Genomic DNA, 24,011 nt, shown 5'->3' on the forward strand with positions numbered 1-24,011 from the left:
TATTAATGGTTTAGATACCTTCAAATGTGAGAAAAGAACTTAAAAATAACACAAATATTAGAACTTCTCAAAGAACCACTCTTGCTGTTCCTCCTCTTGAAGCATTTATGTTATCCTGCCCTTCATCATTTTTACATGTTTCCCTATATAAGTAAAAAGAGAAATTGATCAGACAGCATAAGGGACTGCTGCTGATATTTTATTTTTAGCACAGGCACTGATTCACTGTGTAGACGAGCAACTACTTGTTCCCTTCCTAAGGCTATCACTTCGTAAAAGATGCGTTTGTAACTTCCCTAAGTGGAAACTCAACGTAAAGGTTATGTTTAAGAACATATTTTACAGAGGTAAAGAATTTAGGTGCCTAAACCAGCATTAACTTTCATCTTGTGTACAAAAAAATCCTATCCCTGAGCAACCACACATAAACATGTGAAGTGGCAAGAACAGTCCTATGCATGGTCAATTCTTACATCCTTCACGTGATCCATCAAAGTATTTGGAAGAAAACTGACCTGTCTGGGAATAGGGTAGCCTAATAAATCAGGTATATGGGACTTGATTCTGCAAAATGCTGCAGCAACAGGTATTTACATGACTAGAGGTAAACTTAACACTCAGATGTTCCCCTAAAACAGAGGGGAAAATGTTCAGCTTCAAGCCCCTAGCCAAAAGACCAATCTAATTATCTCTCTCTACTTTTCTAAAAGGATGGTACTTGGCATTCACGTTCTTACGCTACTACTTGGCTGAATATGCTGCTTGAATGAGGGGATAGATTTTTTTTTTCCTCGTCCAGTTGGATTGTTATAGTTTATTGCACCCAAAACCAAAGATGATTAAGAACATGAGCTTACGCAGATTATAATATTCCCCTCCTCTGAATAGCACAGAGATAACATGATTAACGCACAAGTTCCGTCACTGCCTCTTGCCGATTCCAGTGCTCGTTTTAAGATTATGGTTTTAATCCTGTAAAAGTAGTTAACCGATTAAAGGTCTGTAATGACAGGTGTCACAGCCCAGAGAGGCAGCTGCCTCCTGTGGCTAACGCATTCCAGGATAAGATTTTTCATAGGTGTAGAAGAGTAGTCAATAGCTGAGAGCTTCCATCTATTCTGAATGACCCAAAACCTAAATCTAACATCAAATCAAACCATTTCCAAAGGATGCTGTGTGACTTGCTTCATTTAATAAACTTCCCCCATAATAACTAGAGAAGAAAACGTAATGAGAGAGATAAGCATGGAGAACACAAGGCAATCCAAACAAAAGGAGGGGAGGGATACACTGAATAGGAATAAGGCCCAGCACATACTTAATTCTTATCAAGTAAGTTGTTAACTGGAGTGCAAATTGCCCTAGAAGAAAAAAATACAACATGTAATAAGCCAGTTCCATTCTAATCCTGAAACTGATACTTGCCTACAGTTACTACAGCCAGGTCATCCTTTCTGCGTATGTTTTCCTCTGTGTTAAACAAGGGCAGTTATATTTTTTTGGTCTGGACATGCTGATATGAGCCACACGGATAACAGGACTTTGGAAGCATCAGAGGGCTCCAATGTCTACAGTGGGCACAGAATTCAAATATTTCTGCTTTAGTCTTGTTTATTCCTGGTTTTGTGCGATTTCATAGTGTCTCCAATAAGTGAACAGGGTGTTAACTCATGTAACCAAGACCATTTGTACCTTCCTGGCTTTTACACTTCCGCCCCTTCTGGTTCCTTAAAACACACAAGCCTAGGGACTGTGTACAAAAACCCTGGCGCTACATTTGTTCCATGGATTTGGATCACATTCTAGAAAGCAAATAAATGCACTTTATGGCATGAAACAGACACATAAAACTAGCGTTCTCAAGCAATTTTCTAGTACTTAAGTGTATTTGAGCTTCCTGTCATATAACATTAGAGCCATTTTTAAAGCAACTAGTGGCAAAAGGAATTAAGTGAGGACTCGCAGTAATGTAATACATTTCACTTGGTTGGGAACATGCCTTATAACTTATAAAGCTGAGGAAAAAGCACTGGAAGAGTAACCAGAAAAGCTGAACCAATCTGGCTATTACCTACGCCACTAAAGGCTATTTCTTGATTTTAATTTCTAATTAATACAGTTATATTACTGCGTAAAATGCATCCCTGAACTGTGAACAGATTCTATGTTATTTCTGATATTACAGTGAAGATGATAACTCAAAATTAAGAAAAGAAAATTTAAGCTCCATAGTCTGGGAACACTCAAAACCACATGGACTTGAGGCTGGATTCAGGTAGATCGTAACAGCACACCTGAGAATCTTACTCACAGCCTCCACATGCTTGCCGAACTACAGCCTCGCATGCCTCATGTTTCAGTAAGACTGGATTGGTATAAAGTGAAACGTTGGTAATAGGCATCTTGCATCTTACCTGAGACTCCTCCCTGAGCAAATTTAACCTATTATAATCTGAAATCCTTTTCTTTCACTCACACACATACACTTAGAAAATTACATAAAAAGAAGAGTAGAACATCTACAAAAAAAGAAATCTAGCACTGAGATATACTGAAGACTGCAGTGGTTAGGTGCTTCTAGCTGCAACTATTCCTAATGCTACTGGCCTTTTGTAGACCATGCATTACGTTTCAAGATCCAGGTGGTACAGGACAGCGGCACATAGATGGGAGTTCAGTTTTGTCAAAGCACAAGAAGTGTTTAGCCTGACGAATCAAATAAGGTACTTCGATACACAACATGCTTTTCACAGTAAGACCATTTTTTTGGTCTTGCACCATTCAAATAGGTCTATATACTTTTCCTATCTAGTAATGCAATCCACTTCCCTCTCCTGGTAGCATAAATAGTTACATTCTCACGCTATGACACTCATTTGTGCCTTAAAACTTCACATTTGAGATGTTTATTGTTTTGAGTTAATCTTGTACCAACTTGTTTGGATGTCTGAAAGGGAGTCATAATTAAAACTTCTTTTATAAATATCTATTTAACTCCACAACGTATTTTTTCCCTAGAAAATTGATACGGGCTGTAATTTCCTGTATTTAGCCCTGAGGCAAAGAATGTTTATATGAAGTTTTGGAGAAAATTGATCAAACCACTTTTATATTACAGGTCATGAAAAATAACTGTAGCTGGAATTTTTATGTATTTCCAGATGAAAAAGGACTTATTTCAATCCCTTCAATGTTTCTACAGCTCAGTCTTCATGAAAGTTGACGTGCTGCCTCTATTCCATGTCCTGCTCCTAATCAACATTTCAGATGTTTTGGGTTTGGGTATTTTTGGCTATTGATGTCAACAAGCATAAACTTAAGAGTGCACAATATCAATGTGACTTCATTTTGGAAGCCTTATTTCTCGGATGTAGCCCAGAACCCTTAAAAGGGCCCAATTTCCAAAATATTCTGAAAATTAAGTCCCTTTAAGTTCTCTTATTCTGAAACCTGAGACCAAAGCCACTATTCACATCTGAAAACTTCAGATGCAAGGCCCAATGTAAATGAAGTTGCCTCTTGGCTGACTTGAAAATGTATGCAATTATGTTCATGAGCCTCCTTTTAGTTCAATGTCTGCCTTGTGTGTTTGGGCTTGTTGGGCTGGAGTTTGGACCTGACTCTGTTTGGCAGCTCCTTATTAGCAAGGGGTTTTTTTTATCCTGCTTGTAACTACTTCACATTTTGCGATGTTTGCCATTTTGTCAAAATTTGTCAGGTTGAAAGTGGATCTTGCTTAAGAGATGATTAAGAAGCATTAAAATTTGGTCCAGGGCACAAACACTTCAGTGTTTGCTGCTTTTTTTTTCATTTTTCAGTCTTAATGGTAAAGCACACGAGCCTAGTCATTATATGGGATGCATGCAACTGCAATGAACTGTTCTGCACTTCTAAAGAGAAACTTGAATGTCAGATAAGACTAGTGCTGTAAACCAAAGAGCTGTATAGGAAAATCTGTATGTTGCTGATAGTTGTATGCTTTTAAAACTGGTATAAATCATAAAAATAAACTGTGCTGCTGTGGATAACGCTTAACAGTGAGGTTTATTCTTAATTCAGTTCCCATGCCCCAGCTAACTGAAAATCTGAATTAGACTAAAGAGTGATGAAAATACACCATGCTGATAGTAGTGAAATTTTTCAGATGCAGGTGCAACAGAGGTGGAAGGCGTGCTAGAAGCTGGCTGCAATAGGGACTAGCTTCAACCCTAAGTGACCAGTTATATCTGAGTTCCCACAATTACTTTACAGCTAACTTTAAAAAAAGAAAAAAGAAAAAAATAAATATTGCACATTACACTTCACTTACAGAGGACCTCAGTTTGAACTTTTGAGGGGGCACACTGGCATTCTGCTTCTTTCTAATATCTTAACTTTTGGAGGGTTAATTAGGGAGATTAATATGCAGCTCTGTCTTGCCCTTCTTATGGTTTCCAAATTAGTTACTCTAAGAAAGAGCATTATTTAGCGTGCTCTGGTAGTCTATCATCACAGTGATTTATACATACTAGGAAATACACCAGAGCTTTTCCCCATGTTTACTCAAATTTGTTGCCTTTTTATTTGGCTTAAACTGATACTTTGATTTGTTAATGAAGCATTGATTGAAGCAACAGTGCAATTTAAAAAAGTCATTCACTAATAAAAATATTTTCCTTTTTAATCCAAGTAGATCTGTGCTGGTTTTGGTGGAAAAAATTAATCTCTTAAAAATGTAAATGACTGTCTTGCGTTGTTTCCCATACTGACTGCTGAATTTGTTTTTTTGTATTCATTTTAACAAACTTGTTGACATTTCCACAAGAGTAATAGATGCAATACACACACATATATAAAATTTGCCTAAGTTAGCCAGCTACAGCAAGGAACTGAATTCTATCAGCTAGAATTCAGCTTATTTCCCAATAAAACTTTCTACTTACTAGTTACGCCTCCTTTTGCCTGGGCCTACCAATTGAAGGCCTCTGCTGTCTCCCAGGAACACCTGCTCTAGGGCCTCTCAGATTAATTATAGCAGCAGAGACACGTGGAACAGCAGCAACTCGGTGGTGACCCTACAGTTAGAGAATTATACTTTTAAAATTGCAATTATTTGAGAATGTAATAAAAATAGTTCCTGATGATGTAAAAGATTGTACACCCGCACAAGAAGTTACCTATCCAGTCATTAGTAAGCCCTTCTACTTTTATGTGGAAACAAAATTTCTTCCTTGCTTGAAGTGGTGTAGAAATTTTTGGAAATTGTATTGTATTTGCAAAATAATTTCCAAAAAATATCGTGTTTAACACTTCACTCACCCTTCTTATGCAACTCGGCTTCCCATTTAAGGTTTCAAATGAGATGCAATAAATGCAAACTACAGTTGTTGGAAATGCCACAAGAATTAGCGCAACACATCCAAATTCTTCACAGAGCTTAAGATGCTAACACCCATTACAACCTAACCTCTTCCACTGTATGTGCATGCATAACAGAGATGTCTTTTTGTTCATCTCCAAACAATGTATAGTTTAATACCATCCAACCTTTGGCATCGTTCCTAAATCCGTTTTGTACCATGAAGAATGAAAATACAAAAAAATAATACCATCTCAGCAGAAAAGCTGTAATGTTCTGACTGTTAATTCTTAAAGAAACTTGCAGAAGCACAGCACGTGTATGCAAAGCTTACCCAATGAGCAGGATTACTGTGACACGTTGTCCACATGCTGCACCTTGAGAGAGATAAAACAATTTTTGTATATTCACATTGATTTGCCTATTTCCACTGTAGCTGTATAGGTTTTTTAGTCGTCATTGTCCAGTGACTTTTCTAATTAAACTCCAGGTTACACAAAGTACAACAGCGAAGAGCTTTCCAGGCAGAGAGACTCTGTACTTTTTGGCCTTCAAATGCTTCACGGTATCTGCCTCAGCAACAGTTACTCAGAATATGCAGTCCCAGTCCTAATTGTATTTCTATGAAACTTAAGCGCAGCATTTTTTTCCAAAATGTTGCCATCAGAGCACTTGAAAGAAATCGTCCTGTCCTCATTACTGCGAAACGTCCATCAAGGAGACCGTCTGCCTTTGCCGGCTGTGCCCCCACTAAGGCTGTGTGCTGTGAACGCCGCGCTGCGCAGTCCCAGTCCCAGTCCCTCAGGCAGCCCGGCTCACTGGGGAACGTGGAGGATGTCCCAGCCTCACCTCCTTCCACTCACCGAGGATCCGTGCGTGCCGCACTCTCTGCTTTTAACGCATCTAGCAGGGATTTCTGTCAAACACGTACCTCCTCCATCCTTTTTGCCCTCTGTCACGCCCTTGACTTTCCCAAGGTGGATGGTAGGGCCAGCGCTAACTGCGGCCACCGTGTCCTCACAGCCCCTCACCGCAGGCCCTGGGGTACACGAGACGCACCCTAGCTGCGTGGGCCCCTTTCCCCCTGAAGCGGCCCCAGGCTCCCCCCCCCTCCCCTTCCCTCAGCCATTTTGCGCCGGGACACAGCCCAATGCCGCAGCCCCGCGGCGGGACACCGAGGCGTCAAAATGGCGGCCGGCCGAGGCGAATCTGCCGCCACCCGGCGCGTGGCCGAGGGCGGGCGGGCGCGCGCGCGCCGCCGGCGGCCGCCGCCGCCGCCGCCAATCCGGAGGAGAGGGCGGGGCCGCGGCCGGCCGGCCGGCGCACGCGCTGGGGGCGGCCGTCGGTGCGGGAGGCCGCATGCGCCTCGGCGGCGGGTCGGCAGCGCCCGGGTCCGGCGGCACCATGATGTGGTTCGGCGGCTCCATCCCGGCCGCCATCGCCGCCGCCAAGCAGCGGAGCTCGGTCTTCGTCGTGTTCGTCTCAGGTACGGCCCGGCCCCGCGCTGACGCAGCGCCTGCGGCCGCCTTCTCCGCCGGGGCCGGAGGGGAGCGGGAGCGGCCGCCGCCGCCGCCGCTCGGGCAGCGCAGGCCTCTGTGGGCTGCGGGAGCCGTCCCCGAGGCCGGCCGGGATGGCCCCAGGCTCCGCGGCGGCGCCCGAGGCGAGCGCGGTTCCCGGCCCGCCCGCAGCCTTCTTCCCCCGTCGGGTGGGCCCAGTACGGCGGCCCTGTCAGCTCGGCGGCCCCGTCAGTCAGCCCCGTCAGCCGTTGCCGCTCGCTCGCCCCCGGGCGGATCTTGCCGCGGAGGCTCGGCGGCGCCTCCGCCAGCTGTTGCTCGCCCGCCTCCCCCTCCCGCCGCGCCGTGATTTTCTGCTGTGTCAGGCCGGGTCCCCGCTGCCCGGCCCGGCGGTGCGGGGCCTGCTGTGGTGCCGTCAGCCCCTGGCCTTGCCCGCGCCGCGGCTTTGGGCAGCGAAACGAGCTGTCGGCGCGTTTTGCTTCTCCTTTCGCCATGCCCTTGCGTGGGCCGGCGTGCGGGCCTTACTGCTGTGACTTTCTTGGCTGTTTGTCTACGGTGTCCTCTTTTTTTTTTTTTTTTTTTTTTTCCCCCCGAGGTCCCTATAGTGTTTGTTCTGTAACTGAATGGTAATTGAAACCTATAGAAACTCACATTGCCTTTGGGTACGTTGCCTTTATGCCTGGGAAAATTAGGGTGGGTAAAGACAAAGGAGGACATCGGACGGACTCTTTCACTTTCTTCTTGTGTTTTTTGTCTGTGTCTGTGGTGTTTCTCTTGTTTTTACTCTTGCCTTAAGCGCTTGTGGCTTGAAGTTTTTCAGATGCCTCATGAAAAAACAACCACGGTAAACGTGTGACGAGCGTCTTTCCCTTAAGAATTATTGAACTGTGGGATTCGCTTAGCTTCAAGGAGAAGTTCACTCCCAAGGGGGATGTGCGGTTAAGTTCCTTTGTTCCTTTAAGTTCCTTAAGTGCAGTTAAGTTCCTTTGTTGACACAACTCTCCTTATACTTGGAGAACAGCATTTTCTACTGGATAGTAAACAGAGCGAGAAGTCAAGAACTTCTCAGCCCACAGCATGCTGCGTTGGTGTAGGAGGAGCAGATGGGGTAGCGTATGCAGGCTTTAAGGCAGCATTTTAAAGCCCACAAATCATGATGGCAGTTGGGTGCTATGATGTAAAAGCCTTTTACCATTGGATTTACTTATTTATTTTCCGTAAACATACTTCAGTGTGTTTACCAATAGTGCCTACCTGATAGGTCTCTGCCTCTGTGATGACATGATCTTAGCATGTTATATAAAAAAAAAAATGAAAAGCCAGGTGGTAAACAACAAGAAACTTCCTGACACAGGTGTTTTGCAACACTTGACATCTTCACCTGTGAAACATAAGGTGCTTTGACTTATGTAAAGGCTGATCTTCCCCCCAACTCCCTACTCAGGTTTAAAAGTTTCCTGCTAAATTTCTTGGGTGTTTCAAATGCTTTGTATTGGGTTTATGTGGCTAGGTTTTGGTAGCTGGGGGGCTGCAGGGGTGGCTTCTGTGGGAAGGTGTCAGAAGTTTCCCCATGTCTAACAGAGCTACTGCCAGCCGGCTCCAAGACAGACCCACTGCTGGCCAAGGCCGAGCCCATCAGTGACAGTGGTAGCACCTCTGGGATAAGAGATTTAAGAAGAGGGGAAAAAGGAGGCGGGAAGAACTGCTGCACAACAGCAGCTGGGAGAGGGGAGTGAGAGCACGTAAGAGAAACAGCCCTGCAGACCCCCAGGTCAGTGAAGAAGGAGGGTTAGGAGGTGCTCCAGGCGCCGGAGCAGAGATTCCCCTGCAGCCCGTGGGGAAGACCCTGGTGAGGCAGGCTGTCCCCCTGCAGCCCAGGGAGCTCCACGGTGGAGCATATCTCCACCTGCAGCCCGGGGAGGACCCCATGCCAGAGCAGGGGGATGCCCAGAGGAGGCTGTGACCCCATGGGAATCCCGTGCTGGAGCAGGCTTCTGGCAGGACCTGTGGCCCCATGGAGAGAAGAGCCCAGGCTGGAGCAGGTTTTCTGGCAGGACTTGTGACCCCACGGGGGACCCACGCTGGAGCAGTGTGTGCCTGAAGGACTGCAGCCCGTGGGAGGGACCCACGCTGGAGCAGTTCGTCAAGAACTGCAGCCAGTGGGAAGGACTCATGTTGGAGAAGTTCATGGAGGACTGTCTCCCATGGGAAGGACCCCACACTGGAGCAGGGCAAGAGTGAGGAGTCCTGCCCCTGAGGAAGAAGGAGCAGCAGAGACAACGTGTGATGAACTGACCCCAACCCCCATTCTCCCTCCCCCCTCTGCTGGCGGGGAGGAGGTAGAGAAAATTGGGAGTGGTGTTAAGCCCAGAAAGAAAGGAGGGGTGGGCAGAAGGTATTTTAACATTTGGTTTTATTTCTCATGATACTACTCTGACATTTGATTGGCAATAAATTAATTTTCCCCAAGTCGAGTCTGTTTTACCTGTGACAGTAAGTGGTGAGTGAACTCTCCCTGTCCTTATCTCGACCCATGAGCCTTTCATCATGTTTTTGTCCCCTGTCTAGTTGAGGAGGGGAATGACAGAGCAGCTTTGGTGGGCATCTGGCATCCAGCCAAAGTTAACCCACCACAAAGATTTTTTTTTTAATAGTAATTCAGTACTTATGAGTATTTTGAACATGATACATATATATCAGGGGTTGAGAAATACACTTTGTAACTTATTTCCAACTTTTTTTACAAAACTGAATTTGTACATAAAACTGGCCGTTTCTTTTAGATGTGAACGTTGACCAGGTGGATGCAGGAATGTGTAGATATGCAGAGTGGAGATTTGATTGTGGAGATGTAACTGAGTTTTGACACTGTAGTATACTGTAAAGATTTTATTTGTTTTGTTTTGCTTGTTCTTATGACCCCTGAAAAAAGGGGCAGTGTTACTTGGGCAAGCATATCTCCAAAGTGAAAGCGTCAAGAGTTCTGCTGAGTTCTGGTCTACCCTAGGAACAGTGGGATTGGGGTGGCTGACCTGTGATGGAGCTGATCGCAAAGCAGTTCTGTTACGCCTGCTGAGAAAGGGAATTGGGAAGCCCAAGAGCATACTTTCTCACCATGTGCAGAAGCAGGTGTGTTTGAAGGATGCTGAGTGCTGAAAGAATAGTCTATTTTTATGCTAGCAGTGACTGGGTTTGTTTGGGTAGATCCATGTTTAAAACTGCACAGTGGGTGGTGATGGTAGCTTTGAGTCTTCACGCTACACGCTTGCCCATAGACGGGCATTTGAAAGCAGATTTCTGAGCAGGAAAACACGCTTTCAGAAGTGTTCAGTGTTTCTGTTTTGTGTGCTTTGTCCAATAGTGTATATGGGGACAAAAAATTAACAAAGTAACAAAAATTACATGAGAGAAACAGAAAATATAAATTAACTGTAATTGTAGGGTGGTCACTGTGGAGGATAGTTATTAGATACAGCCTTGACAGAAATTACTGAATTCTGGTAGGTCCACCTCTGTTTGGTTTCTGCTACCATTTGTCTGTCCCTCTCCCTCTTCGCTGCACTTCTCTAAACAACTGCTAGAAAATGAAGAACTGGATTATTCTTTCTGATTCTAGAATATTTTTCAGTCAAGCAAGGCATAATGTGGCTGTTTATCTTAACAATGAGGTGGTGTTTGTGACTGCAATTGCATGTTGTTCAACCAGTTTTTTTTCTTCAACATTTTTGTTTGCAGCTATAATCCTAACATTTTTTTAGTTCAGTTTTTAAAACCTTCACAGCATATTCTGTGTAGTTGTGTAAGCATATTAAATATCCTGTTGAATTCACGGGAAGTTGCTATAAAAGGTGTTGCTCCATACTCTCCAGGGAGCATAAGGTGAAGCACATCTGCCTTAAAAAACTGATTTTAAATTAGATTAGAGGTTTCTATATGCACAAAGCAAGGAAGTTGTGTTTGGGGACCAGATGAGTTACTTCGTGGCATCAAATAACTGCTGGTAGGTTCTGCTGCTGCACAGGGAAGAAGTATTTCTGGTGCTGAAACAGGTGTGGTGAATGTCTCTAGTATTTTGTTGGTAGCTGTTATGTACATGGTTTTCTGGTCTGCAGAGTTAAAAAACTCCTCTCATTATTTGAGTTATTAATCTAAAGTTAATTGTTCCATAGGAAACTCTCGCAGATACCTTCTCTATCCTGATTGAGGTGTTTAGGATTATTCTTTCTAAAAGTTAAGACATGTTCTGATCCTGAAAATACCAGGCCACTCATAAAAAGTGCTTTTCAGAAGTGAAAAAAAGAGGGGGGAGAAAAGAAAAAACTTCAAGCTAAAATGTTTGTTTCTTTTTAGTAACATTTGTAGAAACGCTTCTTCCTTTGTTGATAACTTTATTTTTAGATTATTTTTTTACAAAGCACTGATTTGCAATCAACAAGCTATTTGTTAGCGTTTTGTAGCCACGCTGTATCAAAGTACTTTTTAAGTTAAATATGTGAAATGATGCAGAGGAGGAGGAGGTGAGCAGCTTAATGTCCTGGCTTTCTGTCATTTCCAGGATGGGCAATCCTTACTCTTGCTGAGTAGTTATAAAATGCTGGACACTGAGAAGTCAGCTGGGCCCATCTCGCTCCTTCCGAAAGGAAAGTGCTTTTCCCTGATGACTGTGCTGAGGGATGGGGAATTATAGTCCTTTGACAACCAGCGTTGGTTTTGAGTAAGTTCCTTCTACAGGAGATAAATCATTGCAGAAAAAGAGTCTCTTCCAGTTATCTGAATCACTTGAGAAATGATGGATACGTTTTCGCTATGCAGATATCTAATTTACCTGACCAAATTTAGGAGATGAGCAAGCGTGACTGCAAATTGTGTACAGGTCTCTCCGCTAAGTGAAATAAAGTGATACTTTTGTTTGAGAAACAACGAATCTGAGACTCTTGGGAACTAGAACTCTGAGGTGGTTTTGATAGCTCGGTGTTTAGCAGAATTATGAACTATGTCAAGTTCTGTTCAGCTTGACCTCTTGACTTTTCTGATGCTTTTCCTGGGGCCCAGCAGTTTTCATTTCAGGATATAATTACTACTACAAAACTGTAATAAATTAACCTTAACCCCCAAATGAGAAAGGGTTATCAAAACAAAAAGATGTGTGAGAATAAGCAAGTCTTCTGTGGGTAGCCACAATATTAAACTGTGCTTCATGGCTTAGAGCTTTGTAAAATGTGAGTTATCAGCATTTTCATTCATGGGTCACATCTCTCAGAGATTGTACTGTGAGCAGTCTCTGACCTGTTTGTGTCTTTCAGCATTCTTTTTCTACAGCAGTTGTTTGTATGGAAAAGTTAGTGTTAGGCAAGTATTTAGATATTTTTAGTAGCCTAATCGGATGAGCACATGTTCTTTTGAAAAAGTGTGTGGTGAAGCAGCTGTCTGTCTCTGAGCATTTGGAAATGGGGGAGGAGGCCGACCCACTCTTGGCCGAACAGCTGCATCCATTGACCACAGTTGGAAGCACTGCACTTAAAGGAAGAGGAAAGGTTCCTGCATAAACTGTCCTAAATATTTAGTTGCTTATGTAGAATAATAGTAATAGAGATTAATGCTTTCTTACTGGCTCCAGTGCTTCCAGGGAAAAATCAATACATGTGGTTGGAAAACACTTTTCCAAAATTGATATATTTGATACATGTCTCTGAGAAGCATTGTGGCCAGGCAGTTATAGCCGTAAGGAAGCAGCACTTCACCAGGGGATTCCACGTATAACTCCTGATCTTTAACAAGTAAAAAATACTGCAGGAAATGGCAACTGGGATGAAACAAACAAATGGTTTGTTGTTGTCACTGAATAATGCACTACTATACTTCTGTACTTGTGACTCAAATTCTTCATCAAGAGTACAGTTGTTTCCAAGCTGCTAGAAAGTAATACAGATTGAAGATAAAGAAATGGTTGCAGGCTGATTTACTTGTTGAAAGATGGTTAATATTCATCGGAATCGTACTTATTAACCCACATCCTCACTAAACCGGTACTTTGGAAGATAAATGCATGATTGATGTGTTTAATGTGATTAGAATAACACTTCTGAATCTGTAGCCCCAGAGCACCTTTGCAGTTTCCCTTACTTAAGTAGCTCCTCTTCTACCGTTACTCTTGTTCCTCCCCTCCTACTGTTAGTGTTCCTGTCAGGAACTGGAATACAAAACTAAGTTAGAAATAATCCCATGAATAAATGTTTCTTGGTTTGTGGTTTTTTTTAACACCATCAAGCTGATGAAACCTTGTCTGCTGAATTATGTATTTCCAAGGAGTAGGAAATACAGTTTTACCTATTAGCAGCTGGTGTACCAATAGGTAATTAAATTTATAATGAGGGGTAAGCGGTGGATGGTTTTAGCATGTTAGGTCAAGCTTAATGTCAGGGCGAAGCCATCGTTTCCTCTGTGCTGTGGGAATCTCCTTGCATATTATGAGGGTATACTGAAGCAAAATACTTAAGCATAAGCATATACACTGTAATGTGAAAATGAGATCCTTCTGCGGTTGTGCAATTAGATGATGCAATCGAGCCGATCTTGGGACTTGGCCATCACCACCAGTTCCTCTGTCTGTTCCATCTGTGTGGTCCACTCTGTTCTGCTCCCTTGGACCATCTCACCATGCAGTTGAATGACTGTGAAAGTTATGTGCTTGCTGGCTTGGAAGGAATTTTGGTGTATTGGGTTTTTGGTATGTTAGCCAGGCAAGTCAGCTGGAGTGAGTTGTCTCCAGATTATCAAAAATAAATGATAAACTGACTCGAAAATAATCATGAGAGCGTCTTTCAAAGGTGATTTCAAGCAATTGAAGCATAGCTAAAATAAGACCAGAGACAGTAATTTGTGGTGTGTTTAGTATCACGTGTGTGCTGTATCTTACAGGTGAGGATGAACAATCTACTGAGATGGCTGCAAGGTGGGAAGATGAGAAGGTGACTGAAGCTGCCTCAGATGGTTTTGTTGCTATTAAAATCGACACCAAAAGGTTTGATCCCATTCCAATTCTGTCTCTTGCACAGTCTTTCGTTGACGATGAGGAGAGTAAGAGGCTTTTGAAATACTCGTCCTGATTTGGATGTAGTCTAAATACAAGGTTCCAGAACATAAGTGAATTCAGTACACCTGAAGCCACTAGAGCCTGAGAAAATTCCAAATGTCCAAATTTGCTGTTGTGTTCTGCAGAATATCCATTGCGTATGTCGGACTGTATTTCAGTACTAGTAAAAGGATGCTTGAGGTTGTCTTTTGTCAACAGAAAGAGACACAAAAGTTACGTAAAAAAGCTGGAATCAAAATGCAAGTACTCGAGGCAGTTCTTGATTTGCCAAGTTACATAACGAATTTAAAAATTCTCATGAATTCAGAAAGATAAAAATCTGTAAAGCTGCAGAGAAAATCTGTTTTTTCTCTACTGTAACACATAGAATAGCGAAGCATTGAAGTTCCTGGGTAAATTACTCAACTATTTTTATGTGTAAGTGTTCCAGTCCATGTGCAGAAAGCGCATTGACATTTCCAAAAATGGTATGATTTTGAAATGGTCTATAGACATTTTATTAGACTTCCTATATTATTTGCACTCAGTAGACTAGATGTCTTTTTCCTGAATTGCTTCTTAGCACTGTTCCCCTAAATCTTATATAGTCAACTGTGATAACCAGGGATTGTCACCATGTCAACACTTATGCAAAATGTTAACGAGAAGATGCAATGCAAATTTGCTTTTACTGTTCTCTCAAGTATTTAAATAGTTTTGTGTGTGGTAGTAGGGCAGTTATTTTTATGATGAAAGACTTAATCTAAAGTTGTTGCGAAGTGATTGCTCCCCCTAAACGAATCTTTTCTTTTAAACAGCGAAGCATGCCTGCAGTTTTCTCAAATTTGTATCCTTTGAGATCAGTTTAGATGCTACATAATGATTACAGAAAATTGTTCTTTACAAGTTAGTACTGTTCTTGAGAAATATATGTACAAGCAACGTTATTAAAAATACTTCTTATGGCACAAAGATATGCAAGAAACTGTACTTAAAAGATACCATCTATATATCCAACTTATTGTTAATTCTTAGAGAAAGTGAACAAGTTGGGGTTTTCTGATGTTAATCCTATGTAATTCTCCAAATAGAAAATTATCCAAAGCTTTTTGTAAACAAAATAACCCATTGGTATTACTAATCAGCATTAGAAAACAAACAAGCAATGCTTTAAATTATTAGGTGGAGTTCAGAGTTACAGAGAAGGAAGAACAAGTAGTGGATTGGGTTCTTATCAGATATACAGGTGTGAAGTTAGGCAAACAACTGCCTACCTTAAGTAGATCACTGCATATAGCTCAGGAATTCTGTATGATGCTGGGGAAGGGAATTCAGTACCTTAACTTGGATTTTCTTAATGCCGTAAAGAATTCATTGTTTTCTACATAGATGTTGTCTCACACTAAACCAAAGTCTTTTAAGTCAAAGCATAATTGCTTGTCGGATGCATGTGTGTTGGAGAAAAATATTTTGGCTTAAACCATTTCAAAGAAAAGAAGAAATTCTAATCGGTTGTATGTAATGTTTTCCAGCATTTTTGTCAGCATCTTTTTTTCTTCTTCCCTTGGCACTGACTGCTGGCAACCAGGTGGAGATAGAATATTGGGCTAGAAGGTTCAGTAGGAAGGACTTATGCTTTTCCTTTTAAAGTTACTTTATAAACTTCTGTCATTTGTTGCCCTTAACTGTTGCTGTGCAGATCCTGTAGTGTGTGTTCCATCGAGTTTTTTTATAGGAGACAATGGAATCCCTTTGGAAGTAATTGCTGGCAGCGTTTCTGTTGAAGAGCTTGTTACCAGAATCCGTAAAGTTAAACAGGTAACACTTGCTGACAGACTGGATATTTCAGATTGAGTTGGGTGTGCTCACGTGCTCAAGACAAGAGATGTTGCTGGCCTTTAGCCTGTGCCTTGGGGAGTTATGAATTACTGGTTCTATATCCTTCCAACAACAAAATCTGCAAACTTAAATTCAGTACACAAATTGAACAGGTTGCAAAGCACTGGAATCCAAAGGTGCTATGTTATTTTTTGGTTTCACAGATTGTTTTAGATCATCTGTGTAACACTAACAGTATTGAAGAAATATGTCAAGAGCTCTGAACTAGAATGACATACCGATTATTCTTTCAGTAAAGTTCATACGTGGTTTTGTACTATTGTCTTGTAATGTGGGTTTATAAAATTATACTTGGAAGATAGTATAAATGTAGATAGTTTTATCACTTTAAGCGTAAGACTAAAATTAGGAAAAAAATATGAAATGTATGCTTGCATCACAGTCAACAAACAATACGTGATAGTAGGACTGATTCTCTGAAAATAGTTTAGTCTTGACCTTTAAACCTGTGGAAAATAGTCAAAGTTTCATAGTTTTTGGGGCATTTTTTTCCCCAATTTTTTAGATGCACACAGTAAAAGGGCAGCCTTTGGAAAATGGAAGTCAGTCATCTGCTCCGTGTGCTTCCTGTCCATCTGACGATGCTCCAGAAAATACGCAATCCAGAGCAGTAGAGTTTTGTGAGTCTCCCGAGTCTGTTACATCTGACTCAATAAGACCTTCTGCTGGTAATGTTTTTTTAAGGAAATACTAGCTAATTTGCTTTTGAAATAGTTTTCCTTTTCTTAAGTTGTTATGTGATGGTATGTGAAAGGCAATACATTGAGTGGACTTGTTGCGAAAAAACTTGGGTATCTTAGAATGCTGATTGCAAGTCTAGAAGGAAGAATAACTTCTCATTCTGCTCAGTTTTAATGAGTGAGAAATCTATGGTTTGTAATACAATGAAAATTGTGCACGCTTTCTTGATATAGGATTCAATTTAAAAAGTTTGTCTGGGTTAGTAACCTGAAACCAAATGGGGGGTGGAGGGGAGAGTCTAAATAGCAGAACTTTGTATCTCCTTAAGATAACCTAGTTACTGTGAATTGTGGCTAACAATGAGCATAATAATTTTTAATTATAAGAAATACACCTCTTATTTTTCTCTTATGGATTACTTTCTTGTAAATCACTTGAAGATGGAGCAAATTCAGGTCAAGCAAGCCAGGAGGCAGCTAATTCTTTAAATGAACAAGTGAGTGATGCTCAGCCTGTGAATGATCTTGCACTCAAAGTAGAAAGGTAAGTCTTCTTCTGTGGACTTCCTAATGTATTGTATTTATTTCTCAGGAGGCAGTTTTGTTGTGGTTGGTTGTGGGTTTTTTGGTTTGGTTGGTTGGTTTGTTTGGGTTTTTAACAAATGGACTTAATTACAGGATTTTGGTGCTCGTTCTGTTATCATCTGGCAAGCATTTATGTGGTCTTACTTTTGTTTAGATGTATGTGACAATACTAGAAAACAGCTTTTAAATGAATCTCTTTTTTCGCATACTCTAAAAGAAAGGGGTAATCTGGAAAACTATAAAGGTTCCCCTTTGATATAATTTGAATACGGACAATATGTTTGCTGCATGTTTTTGAATGAGTTAAAATATTGAACTGAAAGCACTTTAAACTGGGGTAATGAAGTGCTAAGCTAGGTTTTGTACAGAGATGACATCTTGCTTCTTTTTCTTCTTGTCTATTTGATGACTGTTTGTAGTCTAGGCATATTGAAAAAGCCGGAGGAGTCCTCTTCGCAGACTCTTGTTTTATCAGTGAACAGTAATGAGGTCTCAGGAGCAATGCTAGTTCTAGTATTTAAAAGTATGGTGACCAGAAGTATCTGGTTCAGTACATGGTTCAGTCATTAAATCGTTTGTTTTTAAGTGTGAGATTCAGTGTATAAAATTGGGGTTTAGTATCTGTAAGACTGATACTGTTTGTAATATGCTACCTAAAACCAGTAGCACATACTTAGTAAGTAGGATTATTTATACTGCTAAAATATATTTTAAAACCTTTTCACATTTCATTTCAGTTTTCTTTAAAAGATGGTGGACAATAAGTATAATTTTTTCTTACTACTGATAAGAAAATGCAGTCAGTATTTTCTTATAAATACCAAAGTTCTCTTTAAAAATGTGCATTAATCTTAAATTACACCACATTTGCATATATCTGCAACATTTCTTTCAGGGGAAAACAGAGGCAAACCTCTGTGGTAATTACCATTTTCTTTTTTAAAAAGCAAAACAGCTACTATACAAGCAAAATTTTTCAGATTGTCTGACTTCTCCTGGAGTTGTTTGGTCATGCCTGCCCTTCCCTAGACTTAAAATATGTTGTAAATTGCTATGTTTTTTTAAGTCAATCCTCATTCTAAGGCACCTTTCTGGATAGATGAGACAGATGCATGTGCATTATGTCAGTGCTATATATTATTTGCTTTCCATTTTAGGAAGTGATGTGCAGAAGAAACCAGATGGCTTAAATAGCTAAGAGGAGATTGAGTTTTAGTGTTTCTATTACCACAGATCATAAATAGTATTTGCTTATTGTATGTATTACAAGTTGATTCAACAGTAAGATGTAAGATTCTTCATTTACTGAGAAAAAATGACATAAGGAATATGTTAGAACTCCATTAAAAGTCAGAAACTCGGTGGTGAATCACCACCTCATCTTTTTATGGATGGTACACCCGCATGTGAATGAATCATTACTGTACAGTAGGTATTAGCACTGTGTTACAGTTCATTTTCATGTGTTCCAGTCTTCTGCAAGTGTTTACAAATGCTTCATTAAAATTTTAAAATGTTGATAACAGATACTGCAATTTTAAGACTTTTCACTTCATTCTTAAATTTAGAATAACAAAAAAGCTTGAAGAAAGACGAGAAGAGAAAAGGAAAGAAGAAGAACAGGTAACAAAAAAATGCAAAACCACTTGCAATTTTTTTTACAGCCTTATTTGAATAAATGCTTCATTCCTTTTTAAACAAATGTACTTCAGTCTTGTCTTACTCTTGTCCAAGGCGATTTCATGGTCCAATTTTTTGTGTCTGTTGTTTATTCAGAAAGAAATTAAGAAAGAAATTGAACGGCGAAAAACTGGTAAAGAAATGTTGGAGTACAAAAGACGACAGGAAGAAGAATTGACAAAACGTATGTTAGAGGAAAGGAACAGAGAAAAGGCAGAAGAGAAGGCTGCTAGAGAGCGCATAAGACAACAGATTGCAATGGTAAATTTTTCATTTTGGAAGACAGCTTGCTGCTTCTCTCTCACAAGGGCCACCAGTGTACTAAAAGGATACATTTTCTCATTCAGTGAAATGTTGAAAGATTGTCCATTTTAGTGTGGCCTGGTATTGTAACAGTTCATATGCTTGGGGTTTATGTAGTGTTTCCTGTGTATAAAGTGAAGCTTCTGCGTTCATATTCATCATGATCTTTTCTTTCTGAACAAACATACCAACTTTTTTGTCATATTCCTTGAGTCCAGTGGAGAATTATCATTTAAACATAAAAATAATTGCAAGTATAGTTCTGGAACAGAAGCACATGGAATATTTAATTGTAGAACATGCAGAAGAACACTGATCTCAAAATGGTGGTGAGGATTGTTTTCCAAATTTGTATATATGTGTGTACATATATACATATAAGCAGTTTGTAACAATTGAAATCCCTCCTTATTGTTAGGTTTTGGCCTAGAACACTTAGAATGTAATCATGTAACTTGTCATAAGACTTTTTATTTATTTGTTCATTTATTTTCCCTTTCTCTTCACTGGAGTGTTAAACTTGCAGGGCAAATCGTCTATTAGCAACTATTTGCATGAAGCGACTCATTGGAAAGTGTCATCTTGGCTAATGACATGAGATTGTGCAGCTTGGCGGTGAATAATTCTTTGCAGCTGTACTGTCTTGTCCCCTGGTTGGGGACAATCTGAGTACAGATCGTAGCTCTCCGTTTTAATGAAAGTTAAGCTACAATTTATGGTAAAAATTAACGTTTGTGTTTGGTCCTTTCACAGGATCGTGCTGAGAGAGCAGCTCGCTTTGCAAAATCGAAGGAAGAAGCAGAAGCTGCAAAAGCTGCAGCTCTTCAGGCTAAACAGGCTGAAATAGAGGCCAGAAAAGAAGCATCTCAAAAGGAGCGAAGGTGAGTTCCTGTAGAGAGAAAAGTGTGTATTTTGGGGGAGAGAGATAAAGAAACTTAAACTTTTAAGAGATTTAATATATATCCTAATCTATTAATTGATGCCATGTCTAACAGTGACATAAAAAGTTGGTTTTCTAATATTTATTTGTAGCCATTTACATGAATACTATGTTCTCTGATAACTTTCAACCTTCTGACATTCCTCATGGAACACTAACCACCTTTCCTTGTCTGTTATTTTAGTTAGGTAAGAGCTTTTTCTGTATGGTCTTTGATTTAAATACCACATATGATGGTGGGGAACTAGGTAAGGTGAGAATGTGATAGATAATGACTAGACAGAATGACTAGACAATGTCAGAACTGTGCTGGGAGTGTGGTGCCAACACAGCTGTCTGGCTGTGTGTGCAGTTGGCTTGGATTCAGCAAGGCTTGACTGGGGTCATCAGCTGTCCGTGTCAGAGGATCTCCTGCTTTGCCCAACACTAGTGTTTTAAAAAATACTCTTAGCCTATAGAGACCTTATGTAGAGTTACGGAGCCGCTGTGAGTCTAGTACTGCCCCTGAACAGAGGGCAAGCACGGGAGTAACAGCCTGTGTTGGTGTTGAAACTCACACAGTAATGCTGGCCCATAGCTAGTTGAATATAAAATTATTTGCCAAGCCAGCTTAATTGTCTGTGCCTTCATAATACAACTTCTTGAAAAAAGAACAAAACTAATACAGGCTACACAAACGAAATATGGTTTATATTTCATTCACTTATTCTTTTTTTTGCGTGATTAATATAAATATCTTGTTTGAATGGTGATGGGTCTTGGACTCGCAGATGCATTGTGAGATACAAGCAGGTGGTTACCAACTGTGGATCCAAACTTATAATCCATCTGCACTGCTATGAGTAGGATGACTGTCCCTCTCTCCCACATTTCAATACTACTAAACTAAAGCCCCAGGAGCATTTGTCTGTAACTGTTCATGTGTTGACTGACCCCGATACGTGTCCTGCAGTGCAATAGCCAGGATTCAGTTCCGCCTCCCAGATGGATCTTCCTTTACTAACCAGTTCCCATCTGAAGCACGGCTGGAAGAAGCAAGGCAGTTTGCTGCACAGGTAAATTGGTGTTTTGTTTTCTCAGCTATGTGCTGATTACAACTTGGTGTAGCATCAACTAGTTGTTGATCATGGTGGAACTGTCATCAACTGCTTTTCTTTTTGTTTATTTGAAGTGGGTTTTGGTAGCAGCCTTCTCCAGCGCCACCAACTGCCTTTGTATTAGTGCACCATGTCATTAGTTAAGAGACAGTAGGATATGAAAAATCCTTTGTTTCTCTATATGAAGATGATTGATACTTTGATATAGAACTCTTGGGTCAATATGGCAAGGTATACTCAACTGGCAAATCTGCAGTTGTTTAAAAGTGAACAGTTATAAACAAAATGTTTTCTTTATATTTTCACAGACAGTTGGTAATGCTTATGGCAATTTTTCACTGGCGACAATGTTTCCCAGAAGGGAGTTTACCAAAGAAGATTATGGAAAGAAATTACTGGAGCTAGAGTTAGCACCGAGTGCTTCAGTAGTGTTGCTGCCGGTAGGGTGCTGGGTTTTGGTTTGTTTGCTTTACATTTTTTTGCAAACAGCAGTACTGTAGCTCTATATTTGCTGTTAGTGGGTCATGGTAATACTTGGCTTAATTTTGTTCTTTTCTGTGTCTTTGCAAAACTAGTTTAATTTTTGTCAGGTCTGATTTGGGGGAGGGCTTTTTCTGAAGCAGATAAATGGTGGTGTAGATATTTGTCTAGTGTGTAACCAAAGGAGTTCTCTTGTGTCTGCTGAGCTGCTTCTAAATTATGGATGAAATACTCTGTCTAGAAGTGCATGACTTTAATATCTGACAAGTTTGCTTTACGTGTTCATGACCAGGCGGGAAGACCAGCTACTTCTGTTGTTCAGGCTTCAGGCGGTGATCTGTGGAAGTTCTTGGGCACAATACTTTATCCCCTCTTAGCGGTTTGGAGATTTATTAGCAACTTCCTGTTTACGAGTCCACCTCCCTCACAGTCTACTGTGAGATCAGCTCATCAGCAAGACCATTCAAATCCTTCCGCATCTAGCAGCATTGAGCAAAGCAGGTAATCAAAGCTGTTTAAGGCAGCTATTTCTCAAACCCCTTGCAGGAATTGTTTTCATCTTGTAGTGGGGAACTGAACTGTATCTGTCTTTTAACTGCTGCCCTCTCTGTGTAGTTTCTGGCCACCACCCTTCCATCCTGTTAAAAGGCTTAACCTGGTGGGTGGTAAACTGCATGGCAGCTCTGACTAGGATTTCTCAGGTTTTACGTGTGTGATTAAGCAACCTCCTCATTGTTTGCTTCAATTTCCAAGTACAGAGTAAAAAAAGCATTCTCTTCCCGTCATTTATGAATAGGGAATTCAGCTGCAACTACAACTGTGGGCTTTGCTTCAGCTGATATTGTTTGGAAGATAAAAATCCTGAAAATTAGATGTCAAATTGTTATGGTGTGGTTGTACAAGAAACTCAAGCAACTGAAGTCTGCTTTTGACAGTTAAGGTTTTGTATTGCCTGGAGAACGAGGCCTCCCCTGTACTGGGAGAGCCGCTAGGCCATTTCACGTGAAGCGGCCACGTATCGCTTCAATGACAGGTGCTTTCCAGGGGAAATGAGACTCTGTCAGTTTGACTGACTGCTAAATGACAAATTTTCAGCTGGGTATTCTTTCCCAAGGAAACAAGGGGCTGAAAAAAACTGTTATTGGGGATAAGAAAAGGAAGGATGCATGATTTGCACTTTTATTGCATTCACTTCTCGTGTGTAATTACTACCAGGGAAACTGTCAAACCTCACTGTCATTTGTACCCTAGGCAAGCCGTCAGGAAACGAGTAGTGGAAAAGCGGGGGGAAGACTTCAAAAAAGAAGGCAAAATATATAGACTGAGGACACAAGATGATGGAGAAGATGAAAACAATACTTGGAATGGAAATTCTACACAACAAATGTAGTTTTGAGTAACTGCACTAATCACTGTCTGGCTTTTTTTTTTTTTTCCTTCCTTCCCTTACTTGATCTGAGTCAACTAAAGCTTCTGGACAAGTGGGGCTTATTTTACACTGACTGAATTGCTTAATTCTTATTCCTGCAGTGGAGTATGGAATAAAGTCACCTAAGTCAGAAAAATCAAGTGGGTGTAGCTGAGGCCTAGAAGCAAAGAGTTAAAAAGACTGAAAATCTCTCTCAGCTTTCATAATCATTACCCTTCTGCCATAGAAAGGCACTTTTTAAACTATAAATATTCTGCTACATAAATTTAAGGGCCACATATTAATATAAAGGTCATGGTAGGTGATGACTGATTAAAATGAGGGTTTCAGAAGCACTATAATTAGCAAATCAGGTAACTAATTTATGTTTAACTTTTTTCTTGCTTCTGCAACTGCAAGCAAAACCTTGTAGTTTTTAATTCCCCAAGCACTCAATAAACTATTTTCCAGAAAACATAACTGTTGTCTTTTGTGAGGCTCCTCTGAAGTACTTGTGTCACAAGGAAGCAAGCAGTTAGGATCGTACGGTGAAATTTAAAATACTGCAGGCAAACTTTTTGCTCCCGTTTAAATGACCTTACTCGAGCGTTGTTCATAGTAAAATCTGGTAAAACACATCTGAAGTGGTCTGGGTTCAGGCAATGGTACAGGAAGAAAAAAGGTGGGTCTCTTTATCACATAAAGTAGAAATGTTGTTAGCAGGGGCCTGCAACACAAGAGCCTGGAAGCTTTTATTTTGGAGGAAGGGTCATAGGATATCAACTATCCCTCCCCCACACCCAGTACTGTGCATCTTGGTATTAGAGACCTACATATTACAGGTGTTCTGTGCTGCTTCTGATTCCTGTTTAAAGGAGGTTTAATTAAGTATCACACTCTGTTCAAATGTGAAGGCATAGACCTGGGGCCATTTCTGGTATTTTTTTAATAACTTGGGATACATAATTCAAAAAATAATGTATATGAAATAAATGAAGGGGGGGGAAATCCATAC

At 40.8% G+C, this 24,011-nt stretch overlaps 1 protein-coding gene across 2 annotated transcripts; it reads left to right on the forward strand.

Annotated features, from left to right (window-relative positions):
* The first annotated feature begins 6,689 nt into the window (after positions 1–6,689).
* UBXN4 (UBX domain protein 4) lies at positions 6,690–23,476 on the forward strand. Of its 2 annotated transcripts, none has more exons than XM_049809793.1 (13): positions 6,690–6,824; positions 13,771–13,873; positions 14,743–14,771; positions 15,624–15,742; positions 16,329–16,491; positions 16,945–17,047; positions 18,657–18,711; positions 18,865–19,029; positions 19,825–19,952; positions 20,964–21,066; positions 21,417–21,548; positions 21,881–22,089; positions 22,840–23,476. In XM_049809793.1, the coding sequence occupies exons 1-13, from the start codon at positions 6,698–6,700 to the stop codon at positions 22,976–22,978; spliced, it is 1,575 nt and encodes a 524-aa protein (XP_049665750.1). In that variant the 5' UTR covers positions 6,690–6,697; the 3' UTR covers positions 22,979–23,476. The 2 variants fall into 2 exon arrangements, with proteins under 2 accessions (XP_049665750.1, XP_049665760.1); XM_049809803.1 differs by having other exon boundaries at positions 16,329–16,443.
* Positions 23,477–24,011: the final 535 nt, after the last annotated feature.

The sequence above is a fragment of the Accipiter gentilis genome, chromosome 1 (genome assembly GCF_929443795.1).
Source record: "Accipiter gentilis chromosome 1, bAccGen1.1, whole genome shotgun sequence".
NCBI classification, from domain to species: Eukaryota; Metazoa; Chordata; class Aves; order Accipitriformes; family Accipitridae; genus Astur; species Astur gentilis.

Bases quoted from the DNA above. Each gene is read 5' to 3' on its own strand.
- UBXN4 (XM_049809793.1), top strand. From the start codon at position 6,698: ATGCGCCTCGGCGGCGGGTCGGCAGCGCCCGGGTCCGGCGGCACCATG. The intron at 6,825-13,770 runs GTACGGCCCGGC...TGTATCTTACAG, and splicing joins CTTCGTCGTGTTCGTCTCAG to GTGAGGATGAACAATCTACT. The intron at 13,874-14,742 runs GTTTGATCCCAT...TCTTTTAAACAG, and splicing joins ATTAAAATCGACACCAAAAG to CGAAGCATGCCTGCAGTTTT.